The 19,374-nt window shown below is 36.9% G+C and overlaps 2 protein-coding genes across 7 annotated transcripts in view; both read left to right on the top strand.

Moving 5' to 3' along the window:
- Nucleotides 1–49: 49 nt before the first annotated feature.
- On the top strand, nucleotides 50–631 carry LOC6051111 (coiled-coil domain-containing protein 115). Its single transcript, XM_001867560.2, has one exon. It carries the CDS (start codon nucleotides 98–100, stop codon nucleotides 566–568), a length of 471 nt encoding a protein of 156 aa, XP_001867595.1. The 5' UTR covers nucleotides 50–97; the 3' UTR covers nucleotides 569–631.
- A 2,997-nt stretch (nucleotides 632–3,628) lies between these two features.
- Nucleotides 3,629–19,374, top strand: part of LOC6051106 (F-box/WD repeat-containing protein 11) — a 68,855-nt gene continuing 53,109 nt past the window's right edge. For 2 of the 6 annotated variants that reach the window (XM_038260173.1, XM_038260168.1), the window contains exons 1-2: nucleotides 3,629–3,692; nucleotides 4,164–4,874. In XM_038260173.1, coding sequence (XP_038116101.1) covers nucleotides 4,809–4,874 — 66 coding nt within the window. In that variant the 5' untranslated portion in view covers nucleotides 3,629–3,692; nucleotides 4,164–4,808. Of the gene's footprint in view, nucleotides 3,854–4,144; nucleotides 4,875–19,374 lie in introns of those variants that run through there. The other 4 variants (XM_038260169.1, XM_038260171.1, XM_038260170.1 and 1 more) reach the window with 4 other exon arrangements.

The following is a 19,374-nucleotide window of genomic DNA, read 5'->3' as shown; positions in this document are numbered from 1 at the left end:
ATTTTTTTTTTCGAACTCGCTTGTTTTGACATCGAGAAATGTCAAAATCACATGACTTTTTCTGAGTTTGTTATTTTCAAAGTCGAACGAAACTAAAATGCCGGAATCCCGTGACGAAATCTGCCAGCTTATGGACAAGCTCCTGTTGCACTCCCTCGATCTAATGGAGCAGGAGGTCAAGCTGAAAACCACCATCGAAGCCATCGCCAACGACGGCCAGCTGGATTTGGCTCACACTCGGTTCACGAAAGGTGCCACCGCGGTATCGGCCGTGCAACTCCCCACCGAGGATTACAAACCCTTTTCGGCGCTGAACACCGTCGCAGAGGGAAAGGACGACCTGGATAATCCGCAGCTGGACTTGGAGCGGAACCAGGTGGACAAGGAGGAGGGTCGGATCGATCCAATCCGGTGGTTTGGGATTTTAGTTCCGGCCAGCCTGCAGAGTTCACGGAAAAAGTTTGTCCAGTCGCTGGATTATGTGGTTGAGTGTGCGAATGTGCAGATTCAGCTGAAGAATGCGCTGTTGAGTTATGAAAAGTTGAATAAAATGAAATCGGAGTTGTAAACGTGATGCTGTAGAAATAAGTTTTACAAAAAAATGTAATAAAATTAAGTATTATAATTTTCACGCTTTGAAGTTTTCAACAGTTGTGTAAAGAAAAGTTGCGCATTCTTTTTGTTTTTTTTTTATATTTGAAGAATTATTTATTATTTGATTTTTTTATGTCCTGAACCTTTACATTTAAAAATTATTGACTATGAATTATCTAAGGTTTGAATCTTTGATATTAAATTTTCATAATACAACACAATTTTAGATTTTTTTTGTATTATCAAGGTTATGCAAATTCAATGTTTTAGAATTTTGGAATTTTAGAATTAAAGAATTTTAGTATTTAAGGATTTAACAATTTAAGAATTTTGGAATTTTAGAAATATTTTTTTTAGGATTTTGATGATTAGGAATTTTAAAATTTTGGAGTTTCAGAATTTAAAAATGTTAGAATTTTAGAACTTTATAATTTTATGTTTTATTAATTCTAAAATTTCGGAATTTTAAAATTTAGGAGGATTCTACGATTTAAGGAATCTTAGAATTAGAGTATTTTGAAATTGTAGATTTTTACAATTTAATATTTTTTTCATTTGAGATACTTGAAAATTTTGAACTTTTGAATTTGAGATTTAAAGAATTTTAAAGTTTTAGAATTTTTGAAGTTTAGAACTTTAAAAACTTTTTGGATTTTAGAATTTCAGAATTTTAGAATTTTAGTATTTTAGAATTTTGAAATTTTAAAATTTTAGAATTTTAAAATTTTTGAATTTCAGAATTTTAGAATTTTGAAATTTTAGAATTTTTGAATTTAAGTATTTTAGTATTTTGGTGTTTTGGAATATTAGAATTTGAGAATTTCAGAATTTAAGAATACTTCAATTTTAGAATTATGGAATATTAGAATTTATATTATATTTTTTTATAATTTTATGTTTTTAAAATTTATGAATTTAAAAAATTAGGAATTTAAAATTCTAGGATTTTTAGAATTTTAGAAATACTTTAGTATTTTTGAGTTTTAGATTTTCAGAATTTTATAATTTTAGAATTAATTTTTTATAGCTTTCGAATTTTTGAATTCTATAGTTTTAGAAGTTTAGAATTAGAGAATATCAGAATTCAAAAATTTAAGAGACAAGAAAAAACATGGAGCGTATTCTAATCATATGTTTTTCCATGACGCTTTCTTCAGACTGGCTGAGTCTAAGAATTTTGAAATTTTAGAATTTTTAATAAATCAAATTATTTTCATTTATGCTTAAAGTGATTATCAACGCAGGGAAATGTATTTTAAATAGTTTTAAGTTGATTACACGTTAGGGTGACAGTAAAAATTCGGTCAAAGACCTTAAAAGTTGGTGACAAAATCTGTTAATGCAAAAAAAATCCCTAATAGTCATCAAGGTTAACTCGGATTGTTTCTTAATCTTCGACAAAGTTGTTCGTCATAAAACAAACGGGGGGCATGGAAGGGGTCTAAAAATCTGTTTGCATTACGTTATACAAGAAAGCTCCCTGATTATTTAGAGCAAACAACAAAATCCTTCCTTTTATAGACAAATCCAGCGAAAGCTCAACGCTGCTTTTTGATGGTGAGAGATTTGACAGCTCCCATACTAAATGTCTCGATTTTCATACTTTTTGTTAATTTTCTTTTAAAATAAAATACTTAAAATATGAAAACTATATATTTTTGGTGCCCAAAATTCTTGCTGAATCGAATGGTGTACTTATCTTGATGCAAATTTTTCGAACAGTTTTTATTTTAATAATATTCTAGACACATTTTGTGCACCTAATCAATCAATACTTTTATTATAAATAATCATTTTATTGCTTAAAAATTGAGTTTTCCTGAGCTCCCATTTTCAAATACATTGAAGCTGTCATTTCTAACACCATTGGCCACCTAGCGGCCATTTTAAACTGACTTTTTTTTGATGAGTACAATAACCCTTTGTATGACCACTAAGAGTTTAAAATGGATTTTTAAATCAATTTTGAAAAGTTGGGCACTAAACCCCTGTGTTTTTTTTATGTACAACGGTAAAAAACAATATTAAGAACTAGATTAAGAAAATATTGACAAGACAATTTTTTTCGATGGATCAACTATGGTCCCCTTGGAACGAACTGTCAAGCAGGACCATTTCGATGCCAACATTTCAAAAAGCATCATGTACAAACCATGCGTTTTGAGAAAAACGCATTTGAATGTTGAGCTTCCATTTTCAATTACCATTTTTATATAAAAGCAAAATAACATGTTCTAATGATAACAAACGATGAAAAACGTTGCTTTTGTTGATACTTGATCATCCATATTCAATAAAACATTATTTCCGTAATTTTATTTGAGAAAAACAAACATAACTTCTTTTGAAATCACCAACGTCGATATCACCCTGCTGTCACTGAGGGGGGGCGCTTTGTTATGATTCGTTTTTCTTCGCCGAATGTACATGGCGCTTTTTTCATGTTGCTTTTTTTCGTCACGAGGTTTATGTAGCCTTTTGTTTGACAGGTTGACAGGGCTATATAAACAGGGACTGCTGATGACAGAGATTTTGTTTATGTTACTTTATTTAAAATCATAATTAAACAGACTTTACTGAAGTAACTTTTGCTCATTTTTGGTGGAGAGGTAGCTTATTAGAAGTACTTTCAGAATATACAATAACCCAGAAAGTGTCAAAATGTACATGATGTCTTTTGAAATGTTACCGTCGATTTCTGTCAAGAAGGGCCATGAAGTAAGTTTTTCAAAATTGAATTAAAAAACCATTTTAAATCCTTTGCGGTCGCCTCAAGTGTCATTTCATTCAGAAAAATAAGCTGGAATCAATAATATCAGCAATCTAAGCTTCATTATAGGACCCAATTAACCTCGCGGTCCTTCTTGATTGGGTTTTAATCGTGTTTTTCACCGTTGTACATAAATTTTTTTATAGGGCTTATGTTTATGCCTTTCCCATCCGTCCGATTCCCCTCGCTTCGAAATTTTCAAAATCAACGAAAACAATCACGCGACGTTTGCTAGACCGGTTTGACAGTTACCCTCTTTTCCCTCCTGCTTGATTCGCAGCGATTCTCTCGATTTCGCTCAGTACGTTGACGTCATTCGTGGAGAACGGTTCGTACAGTTTTTCGACGGCTCGTTCGCTCGCGACGATCACTCCTTCCTTGCCTTGTGTGTGCTTGCTGCTGCTGCTGCCATTGAATTGCATTTTCTTCAGCGCTAAATTCGCGTTCTCCACCCGCACGACGTTCGAGCGTGTGTTTTTTGTGATAACCGTGCGTGAAAATGCGTGCCTGATTGGAGTGAATTTCGCACGCATTTTTCCACACTGCGGGAAAAATCGAGGAATTTTCGTGGCCCAAGAGGGAGCGCGCAAGAAGAAGACGCCGCGACGAAGCAGGCGAGAGAGAAAGAGGGAGTGTGTGTGTGTGTGTGCGTTGAGTTGAATGTGTGTGTTGGTAGTTGTGCAATCCGCGCGAGCTCGTTTACACGCTAAATCGGTTTTGTCATCGACGCAAGCTGTCAAAAATTTATTTGGTGTCATTCTGTGAGCGCAGTTTTTTTTTGTTTTCTACATTTCTGCAGGTTTTTGAAGCCTTTATTTTGCTGGAACCTATTCTGTTAATCCGTGAAACGGAACCGTGGGCTGTGAGGTTTCCCGTGGGGGGATCGCGACGAAGAAGTGGGCGCAATATTGACGGTTTCATGGAAGTTTTATGTAAGCAGCCATACTCCGTCGTCGTACGGGAAATGAAATTTTAATCGAAGAGGAGTCTTGAGAGTGGCCAGAGTCAGTGTCTTGGGGGGCGTGTGTGCGTGTGAACCGCGAAAGGAAGCAAAGAAAAGCTGGGAAAAAAACGGTGCGCAACTGCGGCTGTATTGGTGCAGGCCGTCGTCCACTGGAGAGGCAGGCATCGACGTCCGAAAGTGCCCACGGAACAGAGGCCTCGGAAAGTTTCCACCCCAGAAGTTTGTGCTACGCGTGAAAACGGTTCTTCAGAGCCTATCCCGTCCCGTGTGTTGTTGACTCGCCGCAAAGTGCCCCGCCGTGTTCCGAATCGGCGTTGAAACCGCGACGACCTCGAAACCATTTTGTTTCGAGTTCGAGTTTGTGCGAAGAGTAGCAGAAGGGTTGTTCGGGGATTCGGATTAGGAGCCAGCAGCGGAATCAACATAGACATCGACGACGGCAGCAGCGATTGCGGCAGCAGCCTCAGCAGCAGCGCCGAGATGATGAAAATGGAGACCGATAAAATTATGGACGAATCGACGACCAACAACAGCAGCAGCCCACAGGTATGCGGGTGAAAGGGGAGGTCGGGTCAGAGGGGGGAAGGCGATTATGTTGCACTGTAGAGAAGACAGCGAAGAAGAGGCTTGAGCTAGGGCGCAGCAAAGGGATGGGCTCAAAATAATAAAAGAAAAAAAAAAGACGCATAGAATCCGGTTCTGCTGCAGCTTTGTGGGAGGCCTACATTTTAAGACTCTCGCGTTGGGGAAAAAACTGGTTCCAACTTCTAGGATAGGAAAAATATAGGAACGCGCGAGTGCTCCGGAGATCGAGTGTCACACGTACTGGGTTGTGTTGTTTTGGGAGGAAATTGGTGCGACTCGTTATTCATGCGTTTCTATGATTTCATGCATTAAACTATTGAAATCCGATTGATGAAATGGTTTGCCTCGAAAATTCTCCACTAGATCTTCAATTACTTCAGTGGTTGAGTGGTTCTCTACGATTTAGCAAATCGATTGTCCATGCATTCCCTATGCCAGAAGAAGTAATTTTGCATCATAGGTTTTTCCATACGTTTTTTGGGGCTGTATGAAATTCTGTACCTTAAGAAGGTATTTTCTAATCCATTTGGTGTCTTTGCCTAGGTCATTCATTCCTAGGAACATTGCCTAGGTCGTTCCGGGTCGACTGGGCACACTTTTGGACTCGACCTTCACCGATTTGGACCAAACTTAGAGGGAACGTTCATCTATTGATAGTTAACAGAAATCCCAAGTTTGGTGCCGATTGGACCATCCCTCTTTCTTCGGCATCGCCCTTTGTTTGACGATTTTCTAAAAAAAAGACTTTTTATTCTTTTACGCGTAACATTTCAACTATAAGACCAAAATACTTTCTTCTGGTTGCATTTTATAGGAAATTGTCCAAGGAATTCATTAAAAATAAAATATCAACCTTAACATATATTCCAATATTGTTGCGTTGCAGTTTATGGATTGAAACGTGTTTTTCACCCATTACTTATATTTATATATATTTTAGCTGATCACCATCGTGTTTCCCGGATCAATGCATATCTCAAACTAACCAAAACCAATGCCGAGAAACCTTAAAAAAAAAAGAAAAACTTGATTTTTCTATATAAAAATAAGCACAAGACCTAGGCTTGCGCTCAAGGCCTACTTTCAGGGGTTTGCAATTCAATGTACTGATACATGGCGCAACCAGTTTTGCATAGGAAGTTTAGAGTTTCGAAGCGAAGCGATGCGAATTGAATATAAAGGAGGTATTAGACTATTACAAACAAACTCGCAAACAAACTAACTTTTTGACAATTTGCCTTTTTTTTTTGTTTGTCTGTTTTTGTTTTCAAAAACGGAACCCCCTCAAAATCCCCTCCCCTCTCCCCCTCGTAACAACAAAATGTCCATACAAATTTCACGGCCCAACTGCGATACGTAATAAAAGAACGCTGCCCTGCATACATTTGGCTTTGTTTGCTAGTTTGGCAAACCGTCAAACACAAAAAAGTGCGAGTTTTTTTTGCCATAGTCTAATACCTCCTTTATATTTAATTCATGAAGGGAACAGTCCATCGAATCGTCTTTTTTTGTTAATATAAATATATACCTTTTAGTAAATATAAATATATACTTTAAGAAAGCCAAGAGGATAATTTAGTAACAACCTTATTCTTAACTATCTATTTTTTTCATTATTTGTCAATTTTCCGTGTTGGAGCGGCAATTTTTAGAATCTTTTGTCTTTCTTTGTTGTATGTTATTGAATTTGTATTATTTTTGCCTGAGGAAAGGCTATAAAATCACTCGAAAAATGAACTTCTTTATTCGACCTCGTAGACCCACCTTCACGTATACCTATCGACTCAGAATCAAATTCTGATCAAATCGAGCCAAACATTTCATTAGGGTACAAAACCAAAACGTAAACATTCGGGATTATTCCACTATTCCATTCATTAGTACACTCCCTACATGCCCTCCAAGAATCAGACTGATAACAAACAATTTCCTATTGAAAAAATCAAAAACTCAAAAGGGCACATAACCATGTTTACTGCAAACCAAAAAAAAAAAGATCAAATGTGCCCTTTAATTTTTCGTCAAATTCTTGTACTTGAGGAACTTTTTGTGTTATTAAGTGAACTTTTCATACATTCATAACACTAATTTACTTCAAAAAAAAAATTAGTTTACTTTTCACCAAGGATTTCTGCAGAGAAAAACCTCGTCAAAAAACAATATTCAATACGGTCCTACGGCTGCTGTTCAGGAAACTTTTGAAGAATTTTTATGTTTCACATAACTTATCTACACTATTCAATCATAAAACTTCACCAATAATCAAAATTTCTTCTGAATTCCTCATTACTTCTAACTAAACAAAAGGGCCCGTAAACATCATTTAAAACAACAATGCGGTGACAGCGCTTTAGTGCCCTTTCAGCTCTCTCCGAAATTGTATTTAGAAAGGGCCCATTATGAACAACAGTTGGAAAGTTAAAAGGTCCCAATAACGATTTTTTTTTTTTTTTTTTCAGTGTCTTGCGAACCTTCGTGGTGAACGGACACTAGAGCTGCGGTATTTTTTACTACCTAAGCTCAGAGTTATTTCAAAACAAAATTCACAGTCTTTTTAAAGACTACCTGAGTTATTTTCCAAAATTCTAAACAGTCTTTTCAAGACTAAACCCGCCTGAAATTTTGTTGTATTTTACAAACGAAGCCATCTTTTAAGAGAACTTTGCTTGCAAAATGCGTCAAAACAAAGGTAAACGCAAATCTTCTGAAGATTTGGTCGTTACGTCGGTGAAGCGTTTGAACGCTAAACCGGCTAACGGAAACAGAAAAAGAAAACAGCCTCTTCTGAGGTCTGATTCTGATTCTGAATGTGAGGTCAATCCTCCAATTCCATTGACAACCAGTTTCGGTGTTTTATCCGAAACTGATGACAAGGAACCTTCTCCTCGTACTGAGCCTTCTGCCGTCGAAAAACGAGTAAAGGCTCCGCCAATTGTTGTGACTTCCGTCTCCGATTTGGCCAGCTTTCGAACGCAACTGAAGAATTGCAAGGAAACTTGCAATTTGAAGGTTTCGTTCCAGCTTGGTCGAAGAGGAGAATGTCGCTTGTTGACGGAATCTTTACAAGATCACCAAACTTTTGTTGGTTATTTGAAAAACCACAAACACAATTTCTACACGTATGAGACCAAGAATGCTCGGCCATTCAAGGCGGTCTTGAAAGGTCTCTCCAACGACTTGTCGGTGGATGAGATCAAAAACGAACTTCAGGTGTTGCTTGGCTTTGCCCCATCCCAAGTAATACCGATGAAGAAAAAATCAAACGGGAATATTTCTCGCTTTGGTTTGACTTCACAATTTTATCTGATTCATTTCAACAGAAATGAAATCAACAATTTGAAACTTTTGGACAAAGTTCAGTTTTTGTTCCATGTACGGGTAAAGTGGGAGCATTTTAAGAAACATGGCGGTAATGGCCAGAATCTGACCCAGTGCCGGCGTTGCCAGGCATTCGGTCACGGTACTGATCATTGCGCCATGGTTCCAAAATGCATGGTTTGCGGGGATTCTTCTCACGACAAGGACAATTGTCCCGTGAAAGAAGTCACCCAATTTAAATGTGCAAATTGTGGTGGAAATCACAAATCAAATTTCTGGGATTGCCCCATCAGAAAAAAGGTTTTGGATTCTCGTGCTAAGCATCAGCCGAAATCCAAACCGAAATTTTCTCAAAGTCAGGTTGTACCTGCATCTTTAAATCAAACGTTCGTGCTGTCTCACTCGAACAATTCTAGAAATACCCCTACCGTGGAAAAGTTAGGTAACAACAATGGCATTTCTTATGCTAACGTCGTTTCGGGTTCATCCACGAATTTTAAATCCTCTACCAATCTTTCTGAAATTGGGCAGGTACCTCAAATCTCATTTGAAAATTTTTCTGCTGGCAACGCTTTGGGATCTTCTGATCTCGGCGATGTTACGTTTGAAAAATGACTTTTTGCAAAACTCACTGTTTGGTTTGATTCAAACAATGAGTAATGCTACATCCATGATGGAAGCAATCCAGATTGGATTAAAATTTGCGAATGATGTTGTTCTTACCCTGAAGTTTAATCATGGATCTAAGTAATTCCATCAATATTATGAATTTTAATGCTCGCTCTTTAAAAGCGAAAGAAAATGAATTTTTCAACTTTTTACGAGTTCATAACGTGCATGTTGCTGTTATAACCGAAACATTTTTAAAAACTGGCACTTATTTGAAAAGTGATCCAGATTATAAAGTTATAACCTGAGTCGGGCGGAGAAGAATACACCTAGTTGTCAGTGTCAGCCACTTGCGAACTGTCAGTGAGAGCCGCCTTCAATTTTTGTTACTGTTCTTATTTGGTTAGAGCAGTATTGTATTTGTTAGCAAAATATATTTAAAAAAGTTTTTAAATTTGCAAATGTTTTTTCGGACTGAGACAATTTCGGCTAAAATAAAATAATTAACTTTATTTATTTTTCAATTTTTGCTTATTTTTGATAAGATTTAGTTTAAAATATATATTCATGAGATATATTTCCAATGTGACCATGAATCAATCAATGTTATACATCAATGTCTTACATACATGTGCTTAAACTAAGACTTATTAAGTTAGTAGTAGTTAGCCAATGTATTTAAATATATAAATCGTTCAATACAACCAGAGCTGTGGAGGAAGTGAAAAAAATTCTCTGGATGGAAATAGGAACAAAGCGGGAAAAAACGGCGAGCTGGAGGTTGACATGAATAGAAAGGAAGCGGAACGTTTTCTTTTTTTATGGAAAAAAATCATCGTACGTAAAATTTGCCTAAAAATTAAGATCGTTCAATTGGGTCCTAAAATGAAGCTTAGATTGCTGATATTATTGTTTACAGCGATAAAGCTTATTTTTTGAGTACAATGACCCTTTGTACGACCACAAAGAGTTTGAAATGGATTTTTAAATCAATTTTGAAAAATTAACCCCGCGGTCCTTCTTGACAGAAAAGCTCCTACTTGACAACTCGTTCCAAGGGGACCATAGTTGATCCATCGAAAAATGTTGTCTTGTCAATTTTTTTGCATTAAAATGAAAAAAGTGATCAGAAATGGTTTTTAATCGTGTTTTTACCGTTGTTCATAAAAATTGACATAGGGCTTTAGTACCCAATTTAAGATAAGCCACCGTTTTTCAAACAATCGCTCTGCAAAGCCGGCATCTCGGAAGAATGATCATGTCACAGCGAATTCACTTTACTTCCTCCAATGCTCGGGTTTTGCATTTTATTGCAACCAGAAAGGAAAATGACAGAAAACTAAGTCCGGCAGTACCGGCGCTCACGGCGGCATAGTTTCCTCCGCTGTCTGGTGCGGTTCCGGAAAAAAAACAGAAGGATCGCCTTCGACAAGCAGGAAGCAGCAAACAAAATACTGGCCCCTCACGCCTGTGGAGTCACGAAGGAACAAGGCAAGGAGGTACTCTACAGTTCGGCTGAGCTGTGGAGGATCTTCAACGAGTTCAGCACCCAGTTGAAAAGCAGCAAACCCACCCAGATTAATTAAAAGTGATCGGTTTCATCACAGAGTAAGGCAGAGTCACTACTGCCATTCGATTTTTGGTTCCACTTTGTGGTACATCGCACGCCTGCTACCAGCAAACCTTATTGAGCCAAAAATAAAACGACATTTCTTCGGACTGCTCGCTCTGTGTTACTCTGTGGTTTCATGTCCTGCAAGTATGGTGTGAAATGACCCTTGCTGTCATTAGTTGAAAAAAATATTTTCATTATTTTTTATGTCACATTCATGATTTGCGGTCCTACCCTCGTCTCGGCACCGAAGAGGACCGAATAAAAATAAGTTATGAATAAAAAAAAAATTCACGGAGAAAGTTGCATCACATGAGTCATGCACGATCTTGAGCACTATTTTGAAATGAGCTGCAAGAAAATTTGTTTTGTCAAGAAGGGCAGATGACGACTGACTGGAAATTTAAATGGGAAAAGAAATTATCTTGCACAAAAAACAAAAACAACAACAAGAAAATGAATAAGAATAAGAAGACCTCTTCGCTTCTCCCTCCCAGGTTATAACTAATAACCGAATGAATAGAAATGGCGGTGGAGTTGCAATAGTTATCCACCGTAGTATGACTTATAGCACGTTACGTGACTTTAAGTTAAAAGTTATTGAAAGTTTGGGCATTGAACTTGAAACTTCTTTTGGGAAAATTATGATTGCAGCTGCATATTTGCCTTTCCAGTGCACTGCACAGTGGTCCAGATTGCAAAATTAAGTGGAAAATGGATTTTCCGAAAAATGGTTAAGTTTTGGAGCTTTGGTGTCTTCAGAAGAGTTGTTGCATAAGGAAAGGAGCAACTTTTGGTTTGGTTGAAAATTAGGGTGGTTCACGATTAGGGTGATTTTGGAAATCTAACTTTACAGGAATATTTTTGGGATTTTTTTCGTCTTCTAGAAAGTTGACAGGCTTGCCAATCCCAGCAACTTTGTCGAAGACACCAAAATTTTATCTCGTAATCTACGCCTTCTACGACAAAATATATAGAAAGCATCTGAGCAAACCTTCAAAAATCAGTTTTTTTTTACGTGGCAATTCAGGGTTAAGTTTTAGAGAAAAGTGGTATTCGGAGCACTTTTAGAGCTCTAAAAAACAAACATTTTTATTATCTGACAAGTCAATTTGGACTTAAGGGTCAAAAGTTACAGCGATTTTAAGGTAAAAAAGATGCAAATTTAAAACTTAAATAGGGTAGAGGACCCAGTTTTCGCCCTGCTCCAGTTTTCGCCCACCTACTGGATTTAATCTGTATTTAGCAAACTCATACCGTTTTTTGGTTGAATTTATTATGCAGGTTTACATATTCATTCATTTCTAGTACTAATTGAAACTTTCCTAATGAATTTCTATTGATTATTAAGTTTTCATAAGCTTTTCAAAAAAAACCTTACTGCAGCCGCCATATTTTTGTCAATTTAGACTACAGCGGGTAATAATGTTAATGAGGGAAAACAACTCATTTTGTCCGAAAATGATGTAAATGAATAATTCATTAGTTCACTGTATGTCTGAATTTCATGAAAATCTAGTGATTTACCTGTTTTAAACGTTTACCAAAGGTTATTTCAATAAAATAAAGTGGGCGATTTCTGGGGTCATGAAAAAACATGCGATCCAATTTTCGACCAGGGCGAAATCTAGTATTGTGTTTTAAGATTTTAACTAGAACCAGTTTTCGTTTACCATAAAAACGAATCTAATCGCAGCGAAATGTGCTTGAAAATATATGTGGAACATTCTAGATTATTTGTAAAGGTTAAATAATCATTTTAATTACTTTCATTCATAAGGGGTTTTGGTTCAAATGTTGTAAAAGTTTACTGGTACATAGGATAACAAATTAAGCAGAGGATGGAGAAGTAGTTACACATGTACTTTAATATTTTTATTAAGAGGTACCGTAAACTGGGGTGACTTTGATAGCCCGGGGTGACATTGATAGAAATTTGATTTGGCCACTAATTTTGATACATTCAATGTAACAGTCACATTTTTGCATATATGTTCAATAATAAGCTATCCCTAAATTCTCAAAAATGTTTAGATACTTATTTGACGGGCATTTGAAAAACCTACCAAAGTCACCCCGGGCTATCAAAGTCACCCCAGTTTACGGTACTCGATGTTTTATGTTTTTTGAGTCAATTCGGGAGCAAATGACCCATAGGGCTAAAGCTTCCCTAACAAAATCAACAACAACATGGAGCTAATTGTAACTGTGTGCCTCTTGGGTGAACAGGGACACATGAGTTCTATCACAAATTTTGATTCAGTCATATTTTTTGAGAGAGAGTGAGAACATGTTTTGGTTTTAGTTATAATAGACAGAGAATCTCAAAATAAGCAGGATATCTGAAAAAAAAAACTCCTGGGATTTTTTGAACCTCAATTTATAATATGTACGACAAAATATGTGCACATCAATGAAATTTAGCTTCGGGAACATGTTGTGTATCAATAGGAGACCATATTTGCTTAGCTTTGAGTCATAATTTCATTTGATTTCTTGATTTTTGTCGTGGGCGAAAACTGGTTCCAAGGGTGGGCGAAAATTGGATTTAGGGGGGCGAAAATAGGCTCTTCAGAGCACTTTATAAAAACGCAAAATTTTATAAAAAATGAACACGTAAATGATAAAAACCTTGTGGAAACTTAAAATCAAATAGTTTATCAACGTTCTACAACAAATAGAACCAAAAACCATAATTTGCCATCAAATTCTCATCAAATTTCCAAGATTGCCTCTATAAAGTGGGCGATTTCTGGGTCCTCTACCCTATCTCGAAAAGGCGCAAGCCAAATTTTAAGCACTAGGCTGCATTTGAAAGAAGAGATCCAGCACTACAAACGCTGAAAAAATCTCAGGGGTGTTTTTCTTTAAACTCGACATATCTTCATTTGAAAAAGTCTAATTTTCAAGGGAAAACCTTATGGGACCACCCTAACGAATTTCGAAAATTGTCCAAATATATTTTTCCATCTGAATCTCTGCCCTCCCAAAGTGTCGAAAAATCGATTTTTGGTCATATTTTTGGTTTAAATGATAATTTTACATGGAAACCCAAAATATGACCAAAAATCGATTTTTCGACACTTTGGGTCAATTCTGAGGGCAGATTCAGATTTAGCGGGCAAAATTACATGAAAAAACATATATTTGGACAATTTTCGAAATTCGTTAGGGTGGTCCCATAAGGTTTTCCCTTGAAAATTAGACTTTTTCAAATGAAGATATCTCGAGTTTAAAGAAAAACACCCCTGAGATTTTTTCAGCGTTTGTAGAACTGGATCTCTTCTTTCAAATGCAGCCTAGTGCTTAAAATTTGGCTTGCGCCTTTTTGAGATATTTAAGTTTTAAATTTGCATCTTTTTTACCTTAAAATCGCTGTAACTTTTGACCCTTAAGTCCAAATTGACTTGTCAGATAATAAAAATGTTTGTTTTTTAGAGCTCTAAAAGTGCTCCGAATACCACTTTTCTCTAAAACTTAACCCTGAATTGCCACGTTAAAAAAACTGATTTTTGAAGGTTTGCTCAGATGCTTTCTATATATTTTGTCGTAGAAGGCGTAGATTACGAGATAAAATTTTGGTGTCTTCGACAAAGTTGCTTGGATTGGCAAGCCCGTCAACTTTCTAGAAAACGAAAAAAATCCCAAAAATATTCCTGTAAAGTTAGATTTCCAAAATCACCCTAATCGTGAACCACCTTAATTTTCAACCAAACCAAAAGTTGCCCCTTTCTATATGCAACAACTCTTCTGAAGACACCAAAGCTCCAAAACTTAACCATTTTTCGAAAAATCCATTTTCCACTTAATTTTGCGATCTGGACCACTGTGCACTGGGGAAAATAAAAATTATTTCAAAGGGGATTTGAATAAACTTACTCGGCATAGATCTCGATTTTTGATCATCGGTGATTTTAATGCCAAACACCAATCTTGGAATAATTCAAAAGTAAATTCCAATGGTAAAATTCTGTTCAGAGATTGTACTTCTGGTCTTTATTCGGTTTTATACCCGAATGGGCCAACTTGCTTTTCTTCTGTTGGAAATCCATCAACAATTGATTTGGTGTTGACAAATCAAAGTCAGTATTGTGGTCCTTTAGTGACTCATGCTGATTTTGATTCTGATCATCTTCCAGTAACTTTTTCACTTTCTCATGAAGCAGTTACCAGACCCAATAGTTCTGTGTTTAATTACCACAAAGCTAATTGGGACAGGTATCAGCATCATATTGAGAATAATTGAAATCATGATTTTGTTTTAGAAATCAAAGCTGATATTGATTCAGCCTTGGAATCTTTAACTAATGCAATTTTGGATGCTAGGAATATTGCTATTCCAAAAGTCCAAGTCAAATTTGATTCTCCCATTATTGATGACGATCTTCAGCTTCTGATTCGTCTGAAAAATGTTCGCCGAAGACAGTATCAACGTTCTCGTGATCCTGCACTGAAGCGAATTCAAAAAGATTTGCAAAAGGTTATTGACCACAGATTCACTCTCCTGCGAAATGAAAAGTTCGCAAGAGATGTCGAACAAATTAAACCTTATTCCAAACCTTTTTGGAAACTTTCAAAGGTTCTTAAGAAACCTCAAAAACCCATCCCTTCTTTAAAAGATGGTGATAATATTCTATTAAATAATGGGGAAAAAGCTCAAAAACTTGCTCAGCAGTTTGAGAGTGCTCATAATTTCAACTTGAATGTTTTGAGTCCTATTGAAAATCAAATTTCAATAGAATTTCAGAATATTGTTGAACAAGAATTTTCATCAGATGAAGTTTTTAATACGGATCTGAATGAAATAAAATCTATTATCAAAAATTTAAAAATATGAAAGCCCCTGGTGAGGATGGCATTTTTACATTTTAATTAAAAATTACCAGAAGCAACTTTAAGTTGCTTGGTCAAAATTTTCAACAAATGTTTTGATTTGGCATATTTTCCCAGTAGTTGGAAAAATGCCAAAGTAATTCCGATTTTGAAACCGGATAAAATCCTGCTGAAGCCTCAAGCTATCGGCCCATTAGTTTGCTTTCATCTATTAGTAAATTATTCGAAAGAATAATTCTTAATAGAATGATGACGCACATTAATGAAAATTCAATTTTCGCTGATGAGCAGTTTGGATTTCGCCTTGGGCATTCAACTACTCATCAGTTGTTGAGAGTTTCAAATTTAATTCGAAGCAACAAATCTGAGGGCTATTCTACTGGCGCTGCTCTTCTAGACATAGAAAAAGCATTTGACAGTGTTTGGCATAAAGGTTTGATTGCGAAATTGAAAAGGTTTAATTTTCCGATTTATATCGTGAAAATTATTCAAAATTATTTGACGGATCGTACTCTGCAGGTATGTTATCAGAATAGCAAATCTGATCAACTACCTGTACGTGCTGGCGTCCCTCAAGGAAGCATTTTGGGTCCAATTTTATACAATATTTTTACTTCTGACTTGCCTGATTTGCCCCCAGGATGTCAGAAATCACTTTTTGCTGATGACACAAGCATCTCCGCCAAAGGCAGAAGCCTTCGTGTCATCACAAGAAGATTACAAAAGCTTGGATATTTTCAATTCTTATTTGAAAGAATGGAAAATTACTCCAAATGCTGCAAAACTCAACTTATTATTTTCCCTCACAAACCAAGGGCTGATTTTCTTAAACCAAAAAGTCATCACATTATAAAGATGAATGAGGTAAATTTAAAGTGGGAGGATCAAGTGAAATATCTTGGACTTGGTTTTGACAAAAACCTTACTTACAAGGATCACATTGAAAGTATCCAGGTTAAATGTAACAAATATATTAAATGTTTGTATCCACTTATAAACAGGAATTCTAGACTTTGTCTCAAGAATAAACTCTTAATTTATAAACAAATTTTCAGACCTGCCATGCTTTATGCCGTGCCGATCTGGACAAGCTGTTGCTTAACCAGGAAGAAAAAACTTCAGAGGATTCAGAACAAAATTCTGAAAATGATTCTGAAACTTCCTCCCTGGTTCATCAATTAGCCGAAGTTGACACTTTGGATGTTATGTCCAATAAGATAATTGATGCATTTCGACAAAAAATCATTGCAGTCTTCAGCTGCATTGATCCGCTCTTTATATAGTTTATAAGTTAGTTTTAAGGTATCCCTTTTCCCTTTTGTACATGTAGGACCTCCTACATTTGAAATCACTGAATAGCGAAAGCTACAATATTTCATGAATAAATGAAAGTTGCTAGTATTTAAAATTGAGGTGAAAAGTCATCGTTTGTGATTGGACACTCAATAATATTTTAACTGAATGAATGTACATGGAAAAGAAATTTGAATAAATATAAATTAAAAAAAAAAAAATAAACGGCTCGTAATACCATCCATCAGGTACCGTGTATTGACAGATAAGTTATGAAGCTTAAATTCCGCTTCCAGATAGAAGTTTTAACTGAGATCAAGTAATACATAGCTTATCCGAAAGTGAACAAACATCTTAAATAGTGTTATCTAAACTTTGAGTTGCTTCTGAGTTATACAGATAAAAACCACGATTGTTTTTTATTTTTTTTTCTATATGAAACAGAACTGGTTGTTGAAACGATGGTGTGATCAACTTCCAGCTATAAACACACTTATCAACAACGCTCCCAGCTCGCGTATGATAATTGCTAGAAGCAAAAGTGCCATGCATCACCACTTGAAGCCCCACCGGGACCTCGTTAATCAGCTTTTAATATTAATCCGACAGCCGGGCGCAACTTTCTCCCTCTTCCTTGCGCGTGTGACGACTCCATCGCGATCCCCCTCGACACGACTCGACTTCCAGACAATCGATAGATTCAGCTCATGAAGCGAGACTAAAGTGCCAATCACGTGACCCCGATCTAAGTCCGCCAAATTGCGGGAGAAGATGAAGAAAGGGTAAGTCGGTCCCGGCCCGAGTTTCCCAACTCTTCTCGTATGAAGTCGTGCCGAGATGATGATGGTCATTTGGTGGGCACAGTCGATTAAAGTCGCTGAGCGCGCCAATTCGGTTGATCGATAAAATCTTGTTCCCTTACGTAAAACGTACGCGCGGTACACAGGACTAGAGAGATAGACTGGCAAGTGGCCCAGTTCTGGCTGCGACGACGACGACGACAACAACGCGATTCTCCACGGTCCGTTCATCGTGCAAGCAAGCAAGCAAGCCGCGGCCAGCAACACTTTCTTCAAATTAGATTACGACAGCTTAAGCGATTCGCGAGCGAGTCCGTGGCTCCATAAATAGGATAGTCTTTGAACACAGTAGAATAGGTTTAATACTTCATGAAGGAAGGTAATATTTCGATACCTACTTTAAGTCCGGACTAATCCTCTTCTGGTAAGGGAATAAAATGTGGCGCTTTCACCTAACAAACAACACGTGTTCATGGTCCGGTCACCCTTTTTGTTTGATGCTCAAGTTGTAGTTACAGTCTCTCTAGGAAGCAACGCTCCAAGTCTTACTCAATAACAAAAGTCGTTCGAGTCACGGCAATTTAGCAGTTTTATTGACGATGTTAACAATGAACAGCGGTTGTAGCCATTTGTTGTGGATATTGACCATGGGAATTGTGTTTACAGAAATAATAGTTTAAGGAGTACAGCTTTATACTAGTTTGTCCTATGACTACTATCGGTTCAGAATTATCTATCACTATCTCTAGAAAGTTAGGATTTCAAAAAAAGTACAACTTATCCGGAACAAACCGGTAGCAATCGCGACTGACAAATCGATTTCCAGCCATAAACCATTCACCAATTAACACCCAGAAGACCATCGTGATGTTACGTGCCGTGCACACCGCCGGCAGCCACAGACACACCCCAAAAATGAAGTAAAATCGTTTCCATATCTGACCGACCAACAACCAGCGAGGAGACATCAGTCATGCAGCAAAGTAACGAAAAATGAAAGTGAGTTGCGTTGTGCGGAGCTTATAATGATAGCCCAAAGCAGAATCCTCAGCAATTAAATTATCGAATCTCAGCGACGACGACGACGGTAATCGTTTTTGATGAATGTTCCAAAACGGGCGACCTCTGAGTATTTTTTGGGGGGCTTCGATTTCGTAACAGAAGTCCATTGAGTTATTTCCAAAAAAAGAGCCTTTTTTGAAGAATTTTCACGATAGCAAAACTGACTTGCATCATTGTAATAAATCAACGCATATGACCCGACTGATGTGCTTATCTGCTGCTTAAATTACACCCCAAGGAGAGTTACACCAGTGCGTGTTCATAAAAAGGAGTAAATTTATGCGGAGAGTGTTGTAACACCGTGCACTGGCAAATTTCGGTAGACCAGGTCTTCCTCACTTGCAGCAGCAACAGCAAATGAGAGTGATTTGAATTTCTATTAGGTTGAGGCGTGTGTGCTGTAATCGAATGTTTATTCAATTTGCGGAGATATTTTTCGGCTGAATCAACAGTCTGTCGAACAATTTGAATAATTTTGGCACAAGCCTCCATATCCATATCAATGAGATACAAATTTTCAAAATTCATACTACTGTTCTACGATCAACAAGGATGACCTCAATTTATCGTACGTGGCGCAACTAAAGTGTGCCCCGGATGTTGGCGAAACCCAAAAAGAGCCAAAAGCGTAAAACCGGAACACTTTCCTCCGATACAACATTGTGGTAACTTAATGGCAGTTAGCAACAATAACTACCGGAGGTGCACATAAACAAAACCCGAATAGAAAAAAGAAATAGCGCAATCGCCAATAACGATAGCGGATAAGACCTCACCGTCCAATTCAAATTAGAAGTAAACGAGAGAGAGAGAGAGGTTTCACTTTTGCTTTCCTGGGCCGCGCCGCGCAAACAAAACAAAAACAAAACCAAAAAACTTTCGCTCTTAGCAAGTAGTCCTACCCCTTCGCTTGCACGCTGGGCTGGGTTTTCAT

The sequence above is a fragment of the Culex quinquefasciatus genome, chromosome 3, assembly GCF_015732765.1.
Source record: "Culex quinquefasciatus strain JHB chromosome 3, VPISU_Cqui_1.0_pri_paternal, whole genome shotgun sequence".
NCBI lineage: Eukaryota > Metazoa > Arthropoda > Insecta > Diptera > Culicidae > Culex > Culex quinquefasciatus.
The sequence above is the reverse complement of the archived record's forward strand: the minus strand, read 5'-3'. Positions and strand labels throughout refer to the sequence as shown.

What these genes read in the sequence shown, in the direction of transcription:
- LOC6051111 (XM_001867560.2), top strand. Translation starts at nt 98, where the DNA reads ATGCCGGAATCCCGTGACGAAATCTGCCAGCTTATGGACAAGCTCCTG.